The 18604-nt window shown below is 51.3% G+C and overlaps 9 protein-coding genes across 9 annotated transcripts; 5 read left to right on the forward strand and 4 right to left on the reverse strand.

Moving 5' to 3' along the window:
- The first annotated feature begins 554 nt into the window (after positions 1–554).
- On the forward strand, positions 555–2421 carry C7974DRAFT_364145 (uncharacterized protein). Its single transcript, XM_046139779.1, has 3 exons — positions 555–936; positions 987–1542; positions 1601–2421. The coding sequence occupies exons 1-3, from the start codon at positions 787–789 to the stop codon at positions 2101–2103; spliced, it is 1209 nt and encodes a 402-aa protein (XP_045994985.1). The 5' UTR covers positions 555–786; the 3' UTR covers positions 2104–2421.
- Positions 2422–4239: 1818 nt separating this feature from the next.
- C7974DRAFT_458728 (uncharacterized protein) lies at positions 4240–6785 on the reverse strand. Its single transcript, XM_046146086.1, has 7 exons — positions 5885–6785; positions 5823–5842; positions 5544–5786; positions 5396–5510; positions 5275–5362; positions 5194–5244; positions 4240–5154 (listed from the first exon to the last, which is right to left on the reverse strand). Exons 1-7 carry the CDS (start codon positions 6677–6679, stop codon positions 4463–4465), a joined length of 2004 nt encoding a protein of 667 aa, XP_045994986.1. The 5' UTR covers positions 6680–6785; the 3' UTR covers positions 4240–4462.
- A 28-nt stretch (positions 6786–6813) lies between these two features.
- On the reverse strand, positions 6814–8417 carry C7974DRAFT_399878 (uncharacterized protein). The gene is made up of 2 exons (XM_046142454.1): positions 7728–8417; positions 6814–7674 (listed from the first exon to the last, which is right to left on the reverse strand). Exons 1-2 carry the CDS (start codon positions 8327–8329, stop codon positions 7098–7100), a joined length of 1179 nt encoding a protein of 392 aa, XP_045994987.1. The 5' UTR covers positions 8330–8417; the 3' UTR covers positions 6814–7097.
- Positions 8418–8476: 59 nt separating this feature from the next.
- On the forward strand, positions 8477–9948 carry C7974DRAFT_235540 (uncharacterized protein). Its single transcript, XM_046137445.1, has 3 exons — positions 8477–8747; positions 8798–8979; positions 9232–9948. Exons 2-3 carry the CDS (start codon positions 8874–8876, stop codon positions 9846–9848), a joined length of 723 nt encoding a protein of 240 aa, XP_045994988.1. The 5' UTR covers positions 8477–8747; positions 8798–8873; the 3' UTR covers positions 9849–9948.
- A 303-nt stretch (positions 9949–10251) lies between these two features.
- Positions 10252–11606, forward strand: C7974DRAFT_235493 (superoxide dismutase mitochondrial precursor). Its single transcript, XM_046137443.1, has 3 exons — positions 10252–10728; positions 10783–11265; positions 11313–11606. Exons 1-3 carry the CDS (start codon positions 10585–10587, stop codon positions 11433–11435), a joined length of 750 nt encoding a protein of 249 aa, XP_045994989.1. The 5' UTR covers positions 10252–10584; the 3' UTR covers positions 11436–11606.
- On the forward strand, positions 11549–12545 carry C7974DRAFT_235510 (uncharacterized protein). The gene is made up of 2 exons (XM_046137444.1): positions 11549–11971; positions 12019–12545. Exons 1-2 carry the CDS (start codon positions 11778–11780, stop codon positions 12233–12235), a joined length of 411 nt encoding a protein of 136 aa, XP_045994990.1. The 5' UTR covers positions 11549–11777; the 3' UTR covers positions 12236–12545.
- Positions 12546–12683: 138 nt separating this feature from the next.
- Positions 12684–13439, reverse strand: C7974DRAFT_315754 (uncharacterized protein; the record flags this gene model as incomplete). The annotated part of the gene is made up of 1 exon (XM_046138526.1): positions 12684–13439. A coding segment is annotated over one exon (756 nt), but the record flags the coding sequence as incomplete, so codon positions are not given.
- Positions 13440–14206: 767 nt separating this feature from the next.
- C7974DRAFT_235566 (putative FAD-binding monooxygenase) lies at positions 14207–15884 on the forward strand. The gene is made up of 4 exons (XM_046137446.1): positions 14207–14520; positions 14571–14820; positions 14867–15145; positions 15193–15884. The coding sequence occupies exons 1-4, from the start codon at positions 14273–14275 to the stop codon at positions 15667–15669; spliced, it is 1254 nt and encodes a 417-aa protein (XP_045994992.1). The 5' UTR covers positions 14207–14272; the 3' UTR covers positions 15670–15884.
- Positions 15885–16536: 652 nt separating this feature from the next.
- On the reverse strand, positions 16537–18090 carry C7974DRAFT_435853 (SET domain-containing protein RMS1; the record flags this gene model as incomplete). Its single annotated transcript, XM_046145092.1, has 4 exons — positions 16537–16968; positions 17023–17256; positions 17307–17920; positions 17967–18090. 4 exons carry the CDS (start codon positions 18088–18090, stop codon positions 16537–16539), a joined length of 1404 nt encoding a protein of 467 aa, XP_045994993.1.
- Between the last annotated feature and the right edge of the window lie 514 nt (positions 18091–18604).

The following is an 18604-nucleotide window of genomic DNA, read 5'->3' on the forward strand; positions in this document are numbered from 1 at the left end:
GCAGGGATCGATATTCAAAGTCGAAGCTGACACTAAACGGCTGGAGAACTAACCTCAGACCCAGTAGATACTGGTAGTAAAGCCTGAGAGGTGACATTCTCTCGCTTGCATCGCATCTCTTCAAGCACATCTAGCGGATTTCAAGCGAGGAAGCATGGATGAGCTAGCGTAGCTGTTCCACACTTTAGCCGCGATTGTATCAGGTTAGTATGAGTCTCCGCGGCCACTACTTCCTTGCCTTGCTGGTAGCGTACTTCTACTTTGGGATGGCCCGACCGTCCCTTCCACTGGGGGTCAGATTCGAGTTGCTGCGAATCGGCTTGCGTCTGTACATGCGCTTTGCCGTGTGCCCTGCAGCTAGAATACTTGTTGGAGGTACCTGCGTCGGCCAACCAGTGTCACCGCTGTCAGCTCCGCGAGGAATTGTTGGTAGCCAACGAGCCACGAATGTCAAAGACGGAACATGCTCTCTTCGTGCAGTACCACAGTGTCATAGCGTATATCATCCCGGCAATAGACATGTCACCAAGAGTGCTTCTCAAATCCCTCGGTAAGGATGGGCGGAAGAGACCCTTTTTTGGGTAGATCCCACTCCCTGAAACGGCCGGGTCTTTGCGCGTTCAGGAACCATTGATAGACCCACTTCACGTGGCGAGCCCCGGTCGAGGTCCAGGTTCGGTGCACTATAGAATTGACCATATCCCTTTGGTGAGTGCGTCTGGGCTCTGAGGTTTCCAGCTTCTTCAAGGTCCATGCGACAAGAAACCTCCACCGGAAATCATCATCATGGCAATCCCCAATCGTGGGCCTGAACTCATCGGAGTCAACATTGCTTTCCTGGCTACCGCCATCATTGCGAACGCGTTGCGATGTATCGTTCGAGTGAAGATGGTTAAAGCGTTTGGCGTCGATGACTGGGTTATGGTCGCTTCAACAGTGGGTCATCTTGGGCTGACAGTACCGGTGTAGTCACTGACCAGTTGCAGATTTTCTTCATTGGATACGGTGCTTCCTCGACAATAGGCGCACACTACGGTACAGGCCGTCATCATATTGATCTCGAAGACTGGCAGATCGAGAAGGCACGAAAGTGCTGGTTCTACTGCTACCTCTTCTACTGTTGTTCTATGATCTTGTCCAAAATCTCCATCGGTTGCTTCTTGCTACGCATCTCCGTCAAGCGCATTCATACCTGGATCATCTACTCTGCTATGTTCGTGTCAACGTTTGCCTGCACGGCCTTCTTTTTCGTCACCCTCTTTCAATGTAAGCCCGTCAACTACTTCTGGGCAAAAAGTATGGAAGACGGAACTTGCATCAACAACACCATCATCATTGCTCTCGGGTTTGTCTACAGCATCTTCAGCATCATTGCGGATTTCACCTTCGCCTTACTCCCGGCTTTCCTGGTCTGGAATCTGCAACTAAAGAGGCGTACAAAGATTGCCTTAATACCACTCCTTACTATGGGCTGCGTTGCCAGCGCGGCCGTTATTGCGCGTCTGCCTTTCCTTCCTAAGCTCAACTCTGCTGATTTCCTCTGTAAGTCGTTGACGAAAGTAAGTAGGTACCAGCTGGTGCTTGTGCTAATACACTTCAGGGGACACACTTGACGTTGCTATTTGGTCCACCGTCGAACAGGGTCTCGCCATTACTGCTGGTAGTCTCGCGACTCTTCGTCCCCTCTTCGCTCTGGTCATGCATCAAATGGGAATCTCAACGCGCCCAACACAACCTCGACCTTCCAATTACGGACTGCAGACTCCCCCCGCTAGCCAGATGCTCAACAGTCGTCGTAAAGGGAGCAAAAACGACCTCGACATGTACAGAGGAACGACTGTCGAGGAGACACGAACATCAGATGAATCTATGGTCAAGCACGCGTCATTCCCCAGATCGCCAAACTGGTTCAATGGCAATGGGCCGCAACCAAGCATGACGAAGAGCCAAGTGCGGTCGGATAACGAGAGCGAAAGGAGCCTTAGGGTCAAGAGCTCGCGGAACAGCAGCGAAGATCAGATGCACATTATGGTATCAAAAACATTCTGGGTCGACGAGGAGAGGGCTTCAATGGCATCTCGAGGGCAAGGAGGGTTTATCTAATGAGTACAGCAATGTTCCGCGATTATGACATAATACTATACCCCATTTCTAATGTTATAACATCAATTGAGCATATCCTCTGCACGTGAGCAAGCGTGTTCACACTCCCAAGCTTCTCTTCTGTACCTAGGTACCCATCACCTTCCTGGGTCGCACGCGCTGATCATGATTCCTCCCTTCGGGTCTTCAACCCCTGGCCAAGACAAATCGACCTTGGTTATAACCAAGAACCTGGTGTATATCAAGCACGCCGCCAGCACAATTGTCCCGATGCAGAAGTGCGTTAAAGTAGTAGATTGTGTTGATCAATTCACCTCCCTAATGTGGCCTGATCACAGTGGATGACCCGTCTTCGCCCATAATATCAGGTGTGCTGACGCGGGTCAAATAGGCAACGAACGGCAATGACAAGATCTGCCGGAAACAATGATTCGTCCTCACTGTGACACCCTGGCTTTGCTAAGCAAGCGAGAGCCAGGCACAGATTGTGGGTACAGTGTCACAATGGACGGTACGTATCTAGGTACCAACACAAGCCTCAGGCTTTTGCGCTGCAATGCGAACCTTGATAGGTTGCCAAAAGCACGCGCCGTATCAACACGAAACACATTTCTTCATAAACGCTGGTGGACGGTCCCACGCGGCCTCCACGTGCGGGCTCCACGCCGTGTTCCACGATGCCCTGTCTGAATCCTAGAGCCTGGATAGCCGTTTCGCGAGCCTGCACGTGTGCGAATCGGGGGTGAGATGACAACCCGTTCCGCAGAGTGGACATGGCGGCGTTCTGCAGTCGGTGCGCAGGTGGAGAACCGCAGCAACAAGCCAAGAACACAACTTCCCTTATGCAAGCACACGTACAATCTTGAAGGAATGGGATGGACCTCGGGAGCACCGGAGCTCAATGCCGTGATCCTGCTGTGGAGGACCGCCGCGATCCTGCGTCCCGCACCCCAATCTCCCTGCCGGCTGGGCACGGCCGAACGCGCGCGCCGCCGCCTGGTACCTGCCGGCCCAGATTTAAATGCGACGGTACATGCGCGTTGGCCAACGTGGATGTGGACACCGGCATGGTCGTGCGCTAACTTGTGGTCGGGTCGGTGTTCATGGCCCCATCTTCGAGTGCAAAATTGCGTGGTGGGGACGCTGACACGAAGCCCAGTCACGAAGCACACGACGCTGCAAGAAGGGACTGTACTGTTAGTGTGCACAAGGAATGCACCCGTAATGTCTCAGCAGCCGAGCAGCATCTGGTAGAAACACAAGGAGACGATACTTACGAGCACGAAGGACTGAGCAACTGTTCTTCCACACGTTTTGACCCGCCAACATCCACGTCCTAGAACCTACCGCTTCATGCTCCGGGCCCAGTCCAGTCCACCGTCTCTGCAGTGATCTGGAAGCGCCACACATCACTCTCCACCCGACACTAGCGTACCACGATCGAGGACACGGTGCCGTACCAGAATTGCAGCATCTACAAAGTGGGCCTTCGATCCGCGTCCAACGTGCTGGTTAGCAGACTAGGGCAGGATGATGATGGGTAGATGAGCAGCCGCGTCTATACGACTATCCCCTCAGCTGTTGTCGGAGCTGAACACAGAGCCAGGCGTCACAGCTTGCTGCATGATCGACCATACAAGTGGGCCTCGAGAGTCACCTCAAGTATGGACGATACATCCCACACTTGGCTGCAGGTGCCAGCCAGATCAACAGGAATCTCCGAGTGCAGCCCGGTCGCTGCAAAACGTGCGCATGCCTCGGCGCAAGTCTAGAGTGCTATGCCGTCTAGGCTGTCTCATCAAGCAGATATGTGATCTCAGGGATGGATTTTGTTCAACACATGGAGTTCCGCAGCGCTCTTTTGTAAGCCTCCGTCTCGTCATTGGCGCCATTTACTTTGCGGCAAGAGTGTAAACTTCCTGCCGCAGAGAGGCGCTACGGCGTGCTAGTAGTATACCGAGAACTGGAGGCGGCTCGAAGCAGTGGATTTTCACGTCTGTGAGCATTGAAGTAGTGCTCAAAGGCGGAGCGGGCATCATAATACAGCTAACGTAAAGCTCACATTCATACTGCGATCACTTTGTACGTCTTAGCTACACAGTCTTTTCCAGGAAGCATATCAGGCCTTTAGGGGATTCGCTCTATCCTCTCTGGACTGTCCAATCCAAGCAAAAAAGATGTGAGCAGTGATCTACTTCCACATCAAGATTCAACGCCCCGCCATGCAGCAAGCCTTCCTCGGCTACCGCCTCTTCTGTCCCTCACCTCTTTACCGCTCATCATCGCCATACCACTCAATACTTTCCTCGATTCCACAACTTCCCCAATTCATGCTATCTCTCCTTTCTGACACTCTTACTCACCTCCTCACCCACAGCGTAGAGAGACTCCCCGATGTGCCCGAATTTGCTCGTCCATCGACTAGCTGCGCGGCAGATTCCACCCGCAGCATCTTCCGCTCCTTCCTAGAATTACTGTTATAACTCAGGAGCGTGCGCACACTGAGAAGACTGTGTCTACGCTTCACGCCAATTCCAATGGCATCGATCCTCGATGCTGCTGTGGAAGTGCAGAAGGTAGATATGGATGAATGCGAGAGCATGTGCGATGCTCTCATGGCAGAGGAAGTCTTTGTCCAGGAGGTGCTGCAGAAGGGGCATGTGTAGGAGGTGGGCGTATGATTGGACTCCGAGGACGATATGGGCGAGAGGGGAGGGGAGGTGTGTGGACTTTGGGTAGAAGCGATAGGCGCGGCAAGGTTAGTACTGATAGTTTGGAGCCAGGCCCATATGTGGAAGTCTTTAGGTCGCGGTGGGATGTCTCTGCTGTGACGTCGGTGGAGAGCTTGCGCAGTATCAGTGAATTGGTTCTCATGTTCAGTGCATGCAGATGGAGGGGAACAATGACGAAAGTCCGTGCTGCTCCCAGTAATTGAAATGGCTTCTTCACCATGCCAAAAGGAATCGTCGCGTGTCCAGCTCTCATACCCACTGAACACCAAACCCTCGCACCCAGAGAGAAGCTCAACTATCTTCTCTGCAACGCACATTTCTTTCGAGCCGTTAAGCGGCGGCGCCTGGGGCAGCTTACCGCTCGGATACAGTGCGGGCAGCCTGTGTGCGAAGACGTACCATGCGTCTTCTTTGCCGATGAGAATAGCAAGCGACCTACTTTTAGAAAGAGTCACAGACAACCCATGTACGGCGAGTTCATTCTCCAGAGATGGAAGTGTGAGCTCAAACTCCCCCGCTTCAAAAGACTCGTTGGGATACACTGGTGGCGAGGTGAATACTTCCACCCGGGAGCTGGAAGATGCATCCATTGCCGTGACAACAATATGCTTCTGGTCAGATGATTCTGCATTCCACGTTGGATCTAGGCTTGTCGGATCGTTCCAATGGCTTTTCCTTGCCCAAAAGTAGTAATGCGGCAGATCGCACCCAGGGAAGCAGATGTAATACAGATTCTCAAGCTTTCGCTCGACATCCGGGACAGCTGCGTAGTTCATGTCTTGCTCCCAGTCTAGGTAGGCTGGCATGTAGCCCATAGCTAGTGGTTGCCATGCGCTCGCCTCATAAACTTCGGCCACCATCCTTCGCTTGTTGGCAAGGCGTAGCGCACATCTCCGCTTGCGGTCGGCTTTGAGGTCTGTGACCCCCGGTGTCGGTTGTAGCAGCTTGGAGCTCAAGATGTTCCGCTTGTAGTATACAGTGTCTAACCGGGCATTCTTCGTACCAGTCTGAGGGAGAGAGAAGTACATACAACCATTCCAGCCAGCCACAATTGTACGCTCAGCCCAAGAAGTCGCACGCTCGATGGTTGCACGAGCGAGAACGCCAATCTTATGCCCATGGCGAACAGCAGTCCGAGTAAGGGGGCTCAGGATGGGTGCGAAGTCTGGGTCGATGCCTACGGGGTATTTCAAGCCTGGCAGCGTCACCTTCTCTCGAGTACGCAAAGTAACAAGTTTGAGTGGCGTGTAGGCGATTGGAGAAGGAAAGCATTCAGAATGGATGTCTTCTGGTGGCTGATATGATGGCATGGTTGTGTAGGGCCATTCGAACAATTGCACCCTGCAACTAGGTGCAACGGGAGAGTTCCGGGAACGAACACTCGTCTCTGAGGATGTGTCTTCCCATGACTCGTCGCTAAGCACCTCACCACCTGTCACTGTAAGCTTGTGCGTATCGTTCCGGGTACGCTCGTGGTCTTCCGTATCATCAGAGTCGGAGCTGACATCTTCTTCATGTTCTCGTCGTCTAATTCTGTCCTCATTGCGCTGTGCTTTTGCTCTGAGGCGAATTTGTTTCAATTTTGCCGTATTCTTTATCTCTCGCTGTTGCTCCTCTTTTTTCTCTTTCCGCTCACGCAAAACCCTGTTTTCCTCACGATGCAGGTCTCGATCGTGATCCGCCATCTTTCTCGCCATGACACTCTTCTTGTCATCCTTGACATAGCAGCCGGCTTCCTTCACCGCTGCAAGTAACTGTTCACGGCTGTAGTCATCGTATTTGGTCTGGGTAAGATCTTTGTCTTTGACGGTATGCTTGCCGCCTCGTCGATGCGGCGGTGCCATCTCGAGTCGATGACAATGCTCAATAGTTTTTTTCAGGAACCTGGTGTATATCTCAACGAGCTTGGACTATGTCGATATGTGGTAAGTGAGAAACATTCAACTGCAGTTGCACGACTGCTGAAGCCTTGATGATCTTTGAGGGCATCACTGCCAAAGATAAGGTCAGATTTGCCGCCCTTTGTCTTAGCCTAGTCATTCATCATACTCGACAACTTACAAAGGGTTGTGCCTCATTAGTGAACGTAGGGTTGAACTTCTTTATTGACACTGTTCGTCTCTTGAAAGGGAATTGAAACCTTAAAGTCTCCACAAGCGCAACTTCGTCATTGGCATAGGTGAGACAAGCGTCATTTCAACCACATCTTCGAATTTCTCGCTGGTAGCGTTGACTGAAACGCAGTTCGGTATTAGAAGCTACTTACAATTCCGACTTGTCCAGAGCCGACTTCTCCACTACCGAGTCCCGTCGCAACTTTAGTGTCCAATCGAAAAAGCCTTCCAACTCCATCCATTCTGCAGCGAACGCGGTAATTATCTTTGCCCAATCTTCGACTGTGTCCATGTCTAAGTGCGCTGCATCGTCCGTAATCTCGTGCCACACAGTTGGGAATGGAGATGGGATGACATGGAGGATCTCGACCCCACGATCCATAAAGGGAACATGGTCGTCCAGCACGAAACCTCCCAAGAAGGAGTTCTCAGCTTTGTTCTTCTCGTGTAAGAAGCGCGGCTCGGCACGCGGCTTCTTGTTCTGCCGTTTCGCCATGCGATCAGGGTGGTTGGGCGAAGATCTCAACAGCTTGAGCTTGCGCAGGCGATCCTCGATACTTGCCATGTGTTTGTATGCCCAATGTGTAGTCTTGAAGTATGATGGTACGCGAGGGCCAGCCGAGCCCAAAAGGTCGAGCAGAACAAAGAGCTCCATGGACTCGAGGGGTGTGCGATACGTCGAAGCGGCAGTGTGGAAGGATGCTTCCCAATCTTCGGCCAGAGCACTAGACGAACCTTAGCAATCGTACATTAGCGCATAGTGGCGGAGCGATCTGACCGTGCACCGTACAGACTGTCTGTGTCAGTCCAGCTGTGGAAAGCCTCCTCGCCGTCCAAGAGCAGTATCTGCACACCCTTGTGCTCCACGTCCAGGAGATCGTCTGTCCTGGTTGCCCACTTCTTCGTCAGAGCTGCATCGAGAGTACGCGCAGCATGCAGGAGCATCGCACAAGGCGCTGCGCTATCCGTTGCACCGATGAAGCCCTTCGGCGTGAGCTTGCTGTCGTAGTGCGCAACTAATGCCAGGCGCGAGACATCGCCTTCGCTGGCGCCAGGCGGGTCGCGCGTCGCAATGAAATTGACGAAGGGGACCTGTTCTCCATTGCTCAGGGGCGTGGCCGAGGTCGAGTTGTGCAGCTCGATGCGCCATTCCGGCAAGTTCGTGTGGAAGAAGTCGATAAAGTGTTGTCGCACAACCGCATTGCCTTCGGTTCCTGATACTCGGGTTCGTAAAATTGGCGCCAACAGTGCACCATTCTTGATATCAAAGTCATTGCCTGGGCCGGGAAGCCTCATCAGAGTGTCGTCGCTCAGGTCATGGTAGGCACTGCCAACGGATAGAAACAGAAGGAACGACAGCAGCGCAAAGGCAAACAACATTGTGGCAATCGCCTCACATCAAACCCCGCACGCCCAGTGAATACCGCACGATAGTGTCGACTCGAGCAATGAGCATGTTGATCCAGAATATATGCATTGATTGGAGCTGAATCGTGGTCACATCTCGGGCCAATTCCAGGGTCCAAAGCCATCATGTGACAGCGTGCTCCGGAGCAAGTATAGCCGAGTAACATCCTTTAACGCGTTGCTCACTCAATTGTCCATCAAACATCGATTGAGATGCAACCGCGGATCTCCACATTGTCAGCTGCTTTCAGAGGCCCATCACTATGGGCGCGCGACGCACAACAAGTCGCAAAGCCGAAGATAGCGCAATTCATCTGCAGGACTTGTCAACGGAAATTTTCCACGTCACCTGCGCTACGCGCAGCAGCGAAGAATTTTGAGAAGCCGCGCAGTGAGTACATCCAATAGGTATATGGACTGCCTGTCTAAGTTCTAATATCGTGTAGTGTACAAGTCGAGATTGTTGATCTACGATGCTGGCGACACACGCACAACCTGGGTATCCTTCTGGAAAGCCATGGCCCTACTGCAATTTGGAACAACTCTTGTTTTCGCTGTTCCGCCACTATGGAATAATGAAAACCAGCCTGATCCCAATTTGAGAAAAGCTCAGGCTATCTTAGGTAAGCCATATCCCGTCGTACATTTCTTGATACCACCCTCACGCGCTTTTGACATCCATCTCGTTGAGTATTCCTCAAATTTCTTCTTGAGCTTTACTCCAGTGCTCTAAATCTCGCCTGGGCACTTTGTACGAACGATATCTGCATCGCTTACAAACTCGTTCCTTTCACATCCATGCGGTCAGGCCGAGAATCTGACCTATCAATTTGCGCTCCATCACTTTCATTCTAGCAGGAACTGACGCGTTCCAGTTGGGGTTCTCGGCACAATACCTACACTGACTATGGCATACGTGACCGCACCCTTTGTGCACCAAGTCTTCCTCCAGATACCCGAGCACGCTCGCCGCTCGCGCCACAACCTGATGAACTTTGCTCGTAGCCTAAACAACCCAGCCAACGCGAGCACTACAGCAAACACCAAGCTCGAGTTCGTAACACTCCGCATCTTTCCCTTCCGCAAGAATACCACGGCTTTCTTGCATGAGTTGCACGCCTTGCCGCCCATGAAGTTTCGCCTGGCCAACATCGAGATCCCTAAAACAAATGAGTGGGCAACGAGACAGCGCGAGAAGGGCATCTGGAAACGCATGCTGGAGGTAATTGCAGAGCCGCGCTATAAATTCTTCGTCAAGGAGGGGAAGATGTTCACTGCGAAAACTGGCGTGCCAGGCGTGTGGGAGGAGGTCGCTATAAGGATCAAGGGACAGACGAATAAGGCAATCGTGCAGGAGAACTGTGCTGTCACTGTTCCAAGGCGTGCGATCAGAAGACCTGTAGTAAAGGGGCCGGTTGTACTGAGGCGACCAGCGAGGCCGGCCGTGGAGGAGACGATAGTCAAGAGGCAGACCGCGAGGAGCTCCAGGTAGAAGGTCGCCTGGAACAGGGAACCAGTGAGTTGTAATAGTAGAGATATAGCAGAATCACCGAGTCAGCTGGTACTCTTTGATTCTTGCTTAGCCCTCGTGAGTTGAACAGAACCTGTTTATCCCCCAAAGAGTTGACACTTATTCCAGCCATATTCGATGCGTCAGTGATGAAAATTCCGGCACAGTGATCGTAAGTATTGATGCTGCAGTGTCGTGGTCCCGTCGAACGAGGCACATACCTAATTCGTGTCACGTTGCCTCTCGCGTGCCGCACCAGCCGTGCGCGGCTCCTTGCGTATGTACGAACACTCCGTACCCACATACCTCACCATCTCGACCACAGCCTAGGAAGTAAACGCTGCAAACATATTGTTAGTCACCCTCTCGTTCGATATAGAAGTCAAGCTTAGCAGCTTTACAAAGTCCCTTCAGCCAGCTTGGCTGATCTAGAAGTCCTGCTAGATCGACGATTTGTCAGCTGAACGGCTGTGGGCGCGAACGCTTGCCATTCGAATAGGTACTCATAATCTCAGAACTTCTGTCCACTTCCGTCAACTCACTGTTGCTCATCTTTAGGGGTTTAATTGTGTTTGCAGCTCAATTGCGCATTTGCGTACGATCGCGCGGGATTGAGGCAGTTTCCCCACACCATACCGTATTCGGACGCCACCCCCTCGAGCACCTTGTTGGAGTCCACGTCTGACCGTCGGTGAAGCACGTCAGATACGTAGCAAAGATGCGGGGCGCATCTGGTCTTTCGGTCTTGCTGGCCTCTCTGTTTTTTGCACCTTACATTCTTGCCTCAGAACAGCAGCCATTCGAGTTCGGAGAGATGTCTGCACCACAGTATACACTACCTCCTCTCCCATACGCATACGATGTAAGTATTGGAACTACCCAGAACGCTCCAAATGTCCAGACTGATTCTCCACAGGCATTGGAACCCCACATATCCGCCCAGATCATGGAGCTGCACCATGGCAAGCACCACCAAACGTACATCACGAATTTGAATGCTGCTCTCAAAGCACAAGCTGAAGCCGTACACACTTCCGACATCACATCTCAGGTGTCCCTTCAGCAGGGCATCAAATTCAACGCTGGTGGACATATCAACCACTCGCTTTTTTGGCAGAACCTTGCCCCCGCAAGCTCGCCTGAGGCAAAGAGCTCTGCTGCACCAGAACTTGTGAAGCAGATCAAGACTGTCTGGGGTGACGAGGAAAAGTTCAGGGAGGCTTTCAGTGCTGCGTTGCTTACCATCCAGGGCAGTGGTTGGGGCTGGCTCATCAAAGTCGAGACTGGTAGCGAGCAGAGGCTCGCCATTGTCTTGACCAAGGACCAAGACCCAGTTGTTGGTAAAGGCGAGGTCCCAATATTTGGTGTTGACATGTGGGAACATGCATATTACCTACAAGTAAGTCTTGAACGTGCCAAACGACCAATTGATCTGACCAATAATAGTACCTGAATGGCAAAGCCGCCTATGTGCAGAACATTTGGAGTGTCATCAATTGGAAGACCGCTGAAGATCGATTCCTTGGCTCGCGTGCAGATGCCTTCAAGGTTCTCAAGGCGTCAATCTAGGAGTCTCGTATACACTCAAATGACAGAATCTCGGCCACTGAGTAAATAGGTTTCGTCACGTCGTGACATCCGCAGTACCGAGGTGGCTCTAGCGTGGACAGACTGACCAATTAGGTACTCTCTTGGAACTTGCTCAAAGGCACGCATTCACACTCAGCCTTGAAACGTGCAACAGAGGTCCGTGATCTGTTCCAGTCTCTCAAGAACACAAACAGCGCCTCCGTAGTTATTTACCAATCGTCAAACCAAGTTCTCTTCCGCGCCCCAACCTTTCTTCAAAGCTCATCTACTCTGGCCTTCTCGTCCACGCCGCGATCCCCAAGCATTCTACCTCTAGCTACCATGTGCAACGGCCACTCAAGTCGCGTCAGCCAGGGAGGCTCTATCGCTGTTCTCCGACCGACACAGCACCTACGGCGATCAACCACTGACCAGATGATGCTCTTCTTCCACAATCAATTCTCGGCGCCAGGCACAAGTGTTGAACTGCAGGGCTGGAACGATAACGCAAAAGAAAGACACTGGGTCGTTATACAGTAAGTGACGGATGTTACACGATGGCGGTTGTTGACGTCTCTTCTAGCCGAGATGGCGATCTCTCAGGTTCCGCGTCACCGATTCAGACACCGCCATTTTACTCGTTCTCGTTAGAATCAGGTGAAACTGCGACACTGGATCTACCACAAAGACTAGATCTTGGTGTTGGCGATGCAGGCATCATCGGGCGTCGGGTTTCAGTCATGGCGGGATCGACGAAGGGGCCTTTAATAGTAGCAGAGGGCATCATTGGGTGGAATTGAAACTTGATGCAGTGATCATAGACTCATAGCGTTGGTGTTCGGTGTTGGTTGTTTCCAAGATTGATCGTGGCTCCACCTCTAACGATGAGCGTCCGTTCACGCTGCGCAGTCACATTTGCGCCATTTTTTAGTCAATTATCATGGCAGCATCTACCATATCTACTGTTGCATGTTTCCTTTGAAACATTTATAGAGACTTACACATTTTGTTTGACTCTGAAGTACAGCAAAAATCTCTTTTTGTTTCATTAGATGTCAGCGCAACATGAAATCAATCCTAAACACCTTGTCGCAATTCTGCGCTCCCAGCGAAACCCACGGTTCTCATGAGCTTGACAGGTAATTGCATGACTCCCCGAACGGAACCGACATCGACTCTACATATTCCAAAGAAGCCAACGGCAATGTATTGCAGGCATCGATGGAGCATTCTTCAATGTGTGGTGCGTCAGACGCCACGATCTTGCATCGAGTGCACGCTCTCTAACAGGCTCTTCTGCAGCAACCTGCATCCTTCTTCCCAGGCAACCCAAGCCTCTGTCTCCATGATACTCGCATAACCGTCCATCAAGAATCTATGCATTTTGACAGAAACCAAAATGCGAAATAGTAGCAACCCGTCAGTCGTATTCCACATCAGCCACTTTGCCTTCGGCCGACCCATCAGCCTGATGTCTTCAAACAGTTCATTAAAACACTGCACCAAGTCTGGGGAACCGTCAGACAAGGTGTTTAACCGCGTCAACTGGCTCAGAAAGTGCTGATTGATCAAGTCATCGATGAACAAGGATTCTTGCTCGTACTCTATCCTGTCAGATGTGACTGAGGAACGGTACCCGGTACCAGGGTGTACAATGGTGGTTTGTTCGTTGTCCATCGGCATGCTCGTGCGCGTAGCGAGTGTGAGCGCGTTGATGCCATCCCATTCGAAAAGCTGTGTCTTGCACATAGGGCACTTGTCTCTTAACGAATTGTTGCGCGTAGCAAGCGAGATGAGGCACCGGTAGTGCACCCAGTGGTTGCATGGTGATAGCGGCAGGAAAGTGGACAAAGTGCTGGCGTTGTCCCATTGTACATTGCAGCTTACGCATGTCTGACTCGCGGGAGGCGGATGATCATGACGGTATTTGTTACGCATGAGGATGTTGTCAACGTATCGGAGCAGCGACGGTAGGACAATTGATGGTGTTTCGGATCTCACGCTGAGCTGTGGCTCCCTGCTGACTGTTGCTTCCGAGACGCCATATGCATACTAACCGGATTGTTTAGTCTTTGGCGCGGCTGCGATGTGCAAAATACTCACACATTGCGCGTGGGTGTTGGAGAAGGGCAGTGAAGCAGTGTCGGATTGTTGTGAAGCCGGCGACCTGTAGGTGTCGGCACGCACTTCAGGCGACGGATTCGTGTCGCATGCGTTGCTTGACTGACTCATCGCGATTATGAGAGAGTGGTTTGGTGAATTCCATGCAGCTTGCTGTTACAAGGTACGTAGAACGGGAAAACCGATCGATTGGCCATAGCTTCGCTAATTTTACAGGTGAAAGGCGAAGTGAAGGCGGCTTTCACGCCTCTAAAGCAGCAGAACCGTCTTGTACGTCGTTCGCGCGACTCTACCAGGAGATATGAGTTTCATTACAGGCTTGTTTCTCATAAAACTTTAGGCAACGTAGCGAAGAGCTAGGGATTGATACTCCTTCTAGGTGACGGGTGAACTTTGTGCTCAATATGGTGAATCTGCGCCCAAAATCGCTGAAGTAAAGAAAAGATGTCAATCTATCCAACCTGTGCCCATGAAATAGTCAAGGCACCACAGAAGTGCTTTCTGGGCAGTTCTCGAGCCGATGTGATGTCGAGTACAACTAGATTGCGCTTTCCCAGTTTAACTTAGTGTTCAGACCCACCAGGCTCGCACATCATTTGCCTGACAATTGACGACACGATGCTTTGTCAACAGCTTGCAAACTCTCTGCATAACCATTTTACCTTCTGCTATGGATACCTCTCTATCCAAGCTTGACTCAAGCTACTTGACCTATAATGACAGTTGACATCGAACCTGCGCCATTGAAGGTAGCTATTGTCGGAGGTGGCCCCGGTGGGTTGGGAACAGCGATCGCGTTATCCAAGATTCCAAATATCGAGGTCACAATCTTCGAGCAAGCAAGCCTACTGCGAGAAGTCGGCGCTGGAATAAGCATTGGGTCGAACACTTGGAAGGTCTTGGAATTGCTTGGTGTTGCAGACGCGCTGAACAGCGGACATCCGACTTGGACCACTCTAAATCTGTGGGTCGTATCTTTCGTACTTGTTGAAAGCAGCTAAATTCTTGAATCAGTAACGGTCGGTCCGGTGAAGAGCTTCATCGCCGTGAGAAACCGAGAACAGGTCTAGAGCGCGCCCCAATCCGAACGCAGAGGACCAAGCTACAGTCTGCTTTGCTATCTCAAATACAACCCGGCACTATCAAGCTATCAAAAAGGCTATTGAGAATTGAAGATCGGGGTACAGCAGGTGTCGAATTACATTTCAGAGATGGCTCAACAGCCATCGCTGATCTCGTAGTTGGTGCCGATGGTATTCGCTCAGTATGTGACGTCGAACAATACAAGGAATTCGTCTAACACCTCATAGGTAGTTCGTGATACAGCCTGGTCAGATTATCAGATTAAGTTCACAGGTACCACGATCTGGCGTGCATTATTGCCTTGGGAAGAGGTGAAGGACTTAGACGCACGATTCGAGACTACAGGATGGTGGCACACGCCTACGACGCACGTGTATTTTTCGCCTGTAGGCGAGGGATTGTGGGAGATAGCTGCAAGAGCGTGGCATGACCCCGCAGTGCACAGTGCCAGCAAGGTCAGCTGGGGTATACCAGTCGATAATGTGCACGTTGAGTCGCACTTCAAGGTAATTCCGTTGGCGACTGAAGTTAGTAGATACTGATCTTAACCTAGGAGTACCTCCCTCAGATCCGAGAGGCGCTCGCACGTGTACCCCAAGGTAGCTGGCGAGAGTTCGCTGCGTTCGCAGGCCCCGAGCTTGACACGTTGACTGCATGGAACAACAAGGTTGTCCTCGTTGGAGACTCATCACATGCCTTGTCCGGTGCTTTGGGATCGGGTGCTGGATTCGCCATGGAGGACGGCTGGATCCTTGCTCAATCGCTGGCACACCATGCCAACGATCTCAGTAGGGCTTTACCGCTCTTTGATCAAATCCGTTTGTCCTACTATGCGCGCATGTATACTCACATCGCTTCTGAAGCAAACAGGCGCGCAAAGAACCTGCAAGATATTGGCAATCCATCATTTGACGAACGAGTGGCCAACAAAATCATCTCCGACGGGGGCGCAGACATGTCTTGGATCTACAACAACGATATCCAGGCAGTCTGGAAGCTTGCGACTGAGGGTCTTGGTAACCAGCCGTGATGATCATCTCAGACTGATCATGACGTATCTTGGTGGTGAATCGCGTCTTTCGCTTGCGAAGTTGTGTCGGCCAAGTCGTTTGGCGAAGCACGCACTTCAACTCCTGGGTGTTTCTTGATGAGACGCGGTGTGCAGCATCAGCGGAGATGCGATCTATGACTGTCAGTAACGTCGGTTGTATAGTGTCATGGTCACATACTGCGATCACTGTTGGTCATCCAACATGTACTTGCTCTACACCTGATCTTACTGCAATATGCAAGGCGCACTATGTGTGACGCCTCTGCCCATACCCTTACGCCAGATGATACAGAGTGTAGCACCTGACTCAAGGCGTACGTTGAGGTCTCACGATGTGCGTCTAACCGAGAACGCTAAGAAGGAGGATGAGCAGCGGGAGTAGAGTTGGTGGCGGAGGTCTCCACGTTCAGGCGATGTTGTGGCCATGCCGTCGGGTCTCGAGATGGATCTGCAATTTTTAGGCCCTTGAAAGAGACAGTGTCGTTTCTGTCGTGAGGACTCATCCGAGAAGGCAAGCATCCTGCTGATCAGGCTCCTGGACCACACGAACTACCAGAAGCTAATTGAGTGGGCGCTCACAGATCCCTTTTTCGAACAACGCGAGTCACGACATGTCTAGAAATCCTCTGAAAACCAGCATACCTAATGAAAGCTTCTCTCAAAAGATAAGGCTGGCTTCACCAAAAAGTTCCAAAAATATTCCGAGATCGACACCGAGAGCGATGAGCTAGGCATGACTAGAGAATGAACGGGCTCTGAGGGATTCTCATGGCCGATCGAATATCTTCGGCAGGTAACTGTTGTGCCATGCTTGATTTCAAGGCTATGTCGTCACTTAAGATAGGTCTAGCGCTTCAGCCTTTTGGCTGGTCTCTCCTCAGCCTCGTGTTCGGTTCGTGCCTCCAGGAAAGCGAGAGCTTCTTCCAATAGCCTTTTCTCACCCAATCGAACCTCAATTGCCATACGACGTCTGTTTGCCAGACCAGGCTTTTCCAACATCGCCTGATCTTCTCGCACCGATGTTGGATATTCTGCAAGCTTCTCATTTAAAATGTGCGTTAACACAGAAGTTACGATCATGTCGCGCTTTCGTTTGTCAGCAATGATATCTGGCTTATGCTTTCTGATAGTTTTCAGTGCATCTTTAAGCTCTTCTTCGAGCTCCGGAAATTCGCTTATTTGTGCTTCTTCGACAAGACGGCCCTCTTCGTTCGGCGCACCTGAATCACGCTCGATGATGAAAGGATCGCTGTCCTCTTCCGCATCAATCTCGACTTTCTGAAAGTCTGTTAGTAAGAGGCTCCATAATGAACTCCAAACAGCTGCGCTTACCATGTCGATTAGGTCGGACGGTGACAAGCCTGTTACGAGGCCCAGTACTTTCGCAACAACGCTACGGGGAATTTCAACCTCATCATATCTACTATATTCAGGTGTGACATATCCATAGCGTCTGAGCACCTCAGATGACGGCATAGCGCCATAGTAATTCAAGATTTCAGCCCCAGCTTTGATGTCAGAACGAAGACTCGTGACTTCGAGACTATCGCCGTGATTGACATGAGCCTTGGTAGATTCATTAGTGCACATACTCAGCTCAGAAAAGACGAACTCACGTTGAAGTCGGCGTTTGCGTTTAGAATGTCGGCCATGGGCACCATGCCTAGCATCCTTTGCGCGTCTTTGTCGACCATCCAACCGTCTTCCTCCCCTTCAGCTTCGTCCTCTTCGTCCTCTTCGTTATCCAAGTCGAACGCATAGGCCATGATGGTACTGCCCATTTGGTGTGCCAGGATGAGCAGATCATCCTCGCTAACAGGATCCCGGCCAGCAGGAAAGAAGGTTGTTGGATTCTGCAAAATGATAGGAACGATACGAGTGCGGAGCTTATAGTCACTTGACTGCTTTCCGATTTTCTCCTGCGTCAAGACAGTACCTCTCAGCTCGCTGAGCTCCGAGTCGGTCCAGAACATCGGTGTATCGAATGTTGTCGGCAGTACATCTAAATAAGGCTTCCAGCGCGACGCATCACCTTGCAAATACTCGTATAAAAGAACCAGGATGAGAGATTCCCAGGGGTCCAGCGGTTCGGTGTCCTCTTCCTCTTCCTCGAATGCAGCCTCAAACACCTTGGGTAGCTTCTTGGGAAGCTCCGAAGTCTCGACATTGATGATGGCGGATCGGGGAATAGTAAACAATGTACAGTCCTCACAAATGTCCCTCTTGGCGACTGTTCCGGTCAATGAAAAAGCCTTCGTAGTAGTTGCATAGCGTACCGATGCCACGGCCCGCGCCCTGAGATCTTAGATCCCGAATCTCGAGAAGGTCTTCCTTGAAGTCGCCGCCCATTGACTTGAACCAGTCTAAGAAGCGGCTGGTCACTGCTTGGAAGTCTGCCATCTTTGCAAATGTACTTGGAAGCTTTGAAAATTGCGACAGAGTTTTTCTCTGCGAATTGTGGACTCGATGTTCACACAACGATGAAGCCAGAGGTGGCACGGTTACGTAGAAGTGCTAACTTTGTAGACACACTCAATGAAAAGTCACAAGTAAAGACGGCACTGCCTGGGCCGCCTGGTGTGGGAGGACTACTTACTTCGGGGTGCGTCGTACCAGAAGGACATAGCTTCATGCACTAGTTCCGGAAGAGGATTAGCGGTCGTTACCAACAAGATCACAACCACCACCATCTTGACTCTCTGATGATATACACAGTACAGATACGATCAACGAGTTGTCCCATCAGGTCTGTAACGTGATGATAGCACATCCAGAAAGCATACTGCGTCAGCACTAATACATTTATGCGAACCCTCAAATCCACCGCGACTCATATAGCACTTCCCTAATCCTTTCCAGGGCTACTTCCGCCTGAAACAACTCCTGCATTGCTTGCTCATCAGCCAGATCCAGC

Source organism: Boeremia exigua (assembly GCF_020726555.1).
Source record: "Boeremia exigua strain MPI-SDFR-AT-0100 chromosome Unknown C7974scaffold_9, whole genome shotgun sequence".
NCBI lineage: Eukaryota > Fungi > Ascomycota > Dothideomycetes > Pleosporales > Didymellaceae > Boeremia > Boeremia exigua.

Excerpts from the sequence above, each read along its gene's own strand:
- C7974DRAFT_364145 (XM_046139779.1), top strand. The coding sequence starts at position 787 with ATGGCAATCCCCAATCGTGGGCCTGAACTCATCGGAGTCAACATTGCT. Across the intron at positions 937-986 it reads GGGTTATGGTCGCTTCAACA|ATTTTCTTCATTGGATACGG; the intron begins GTGGGTCATCTT and ends GACCAGTTGCAG. Across the intron at positions 1,543-1,600 it reads CAACTCTGCTGATTTCCTCT|GGGACACACTTGACGTTGCT; the intron begins GTAAGTCGTTGA and ends AATACACTTCAG.
- C7974DRAFT_458728 (XM_046146086.1), bottom strand. The coding sequence starts at position 6,679 with ATGGCACCGCCGCATCGACGAGGCGGCAAGCATACCGTCAAAGACAAA. Across the intron at positions 5,843-5,884 it reads CTTGGGCTGAGCGTACAATT|ACTGGTACGAAGAATGCCCG; the intron begins GTGGCTGGCTGG and ends TCTCTCCCTCAG. Across the intron at positions 5,511-5,543 it reads TATTACATCTGCTTCCCTGG|GAAAAGCCATTGGAACGATC; the intron begins GTGCGATCTGCC and ends CTTTTGGGCAAG.
- C7974DRAFT_399878 (XM_046142454.1), bottom strand. The coding sequence starts at position 8,329 with ATGTTGTTTGCCTTTGCGCTGCTGTCGTTCCTTCTGTTTCTATCCGTT. Across the intron at positions 7,675-7,727 it reads GACAGTCTGTACGGTGCACG|TGCTCTGGCCGAAGATTGGG; the intron begins GTCAGATCGCTC and ends AGGTTCGTCTAG.
- C7974DRAFT_235540 (XM_046137445.1), top strand. The coding sequence starts at position 8,874 with ATGGCCCTACTGCAATTTGGAACAACTCTTGTTTTCGCTGTTCCGCCA. Across the intron at positions 8,980-9,231 it reads AAAAGCTCAGGCTATCTTAG|TTGGGGTTCTCGGCACAATA; the intron begins GTAAGCCATATC and ends GACGCGTTCCAG.
- C7974DRAFT_235493 (XM_046137443.1), top strand. The coding sequence starts at position 10,585 with ATGCGGGGCGCATCTGGTCTTTCGGTCTTGCTGGCCTCTCTGTTTTTT. Across the intron at positions 10,729-10,782 it reads CTCTCCCATACGCATACGAT|GCATTGGAACCCCACATATC; the intron begins GTAAGTATTGGA and ends GATTCTCCACAG. Across the intron at positions 11,266-11,312 it reads AACATGCATATTACCTACAA|TACCTGAATGGCAAAGCCGC; the intron begins GTAAGTCTTGAA and ends GACCAATAATAG.
- C7974DRAFT_235510 (XM_046137444.1), top strand. The coding sequence starts at position 11,778 with ATGTGCAACGGCCACTCAAGTCGCGTCAGCCAGGGAGGCTCTATCGCT. Across the intron at positions 11,972-12,018 it reads AGACACTGGGTCGTTATACA|CCGAGATGGCGATCTCTCAG; the intron begins GTAAGTGACGGA and ends CGTCTCTTCTAG.
- C7974DRAFT_235566 (XM_046137446.1), top strand. The coding sequence starts at position 14,273 with ATGACAGTTGACATCGAACCTGCGCCATTGAAGGTAGCTATTGTCGGA. Across the intron at positions 14,521-14,570 it reads ACTTGGACCACTCTAAATCT|TAACGGTCGGTCCGGTGAAG; the intron begins GTGGGTCGTATC and ends TTCTTGAATCAG. Across the intron at positions 15,146-15,192 it reads ACGTTGAGTCGCACTTCAAG|GAGTACCTCCCTCAGATCCG; the intron begins GTAATTCCGTTG and ends ATCTTAACCTAG.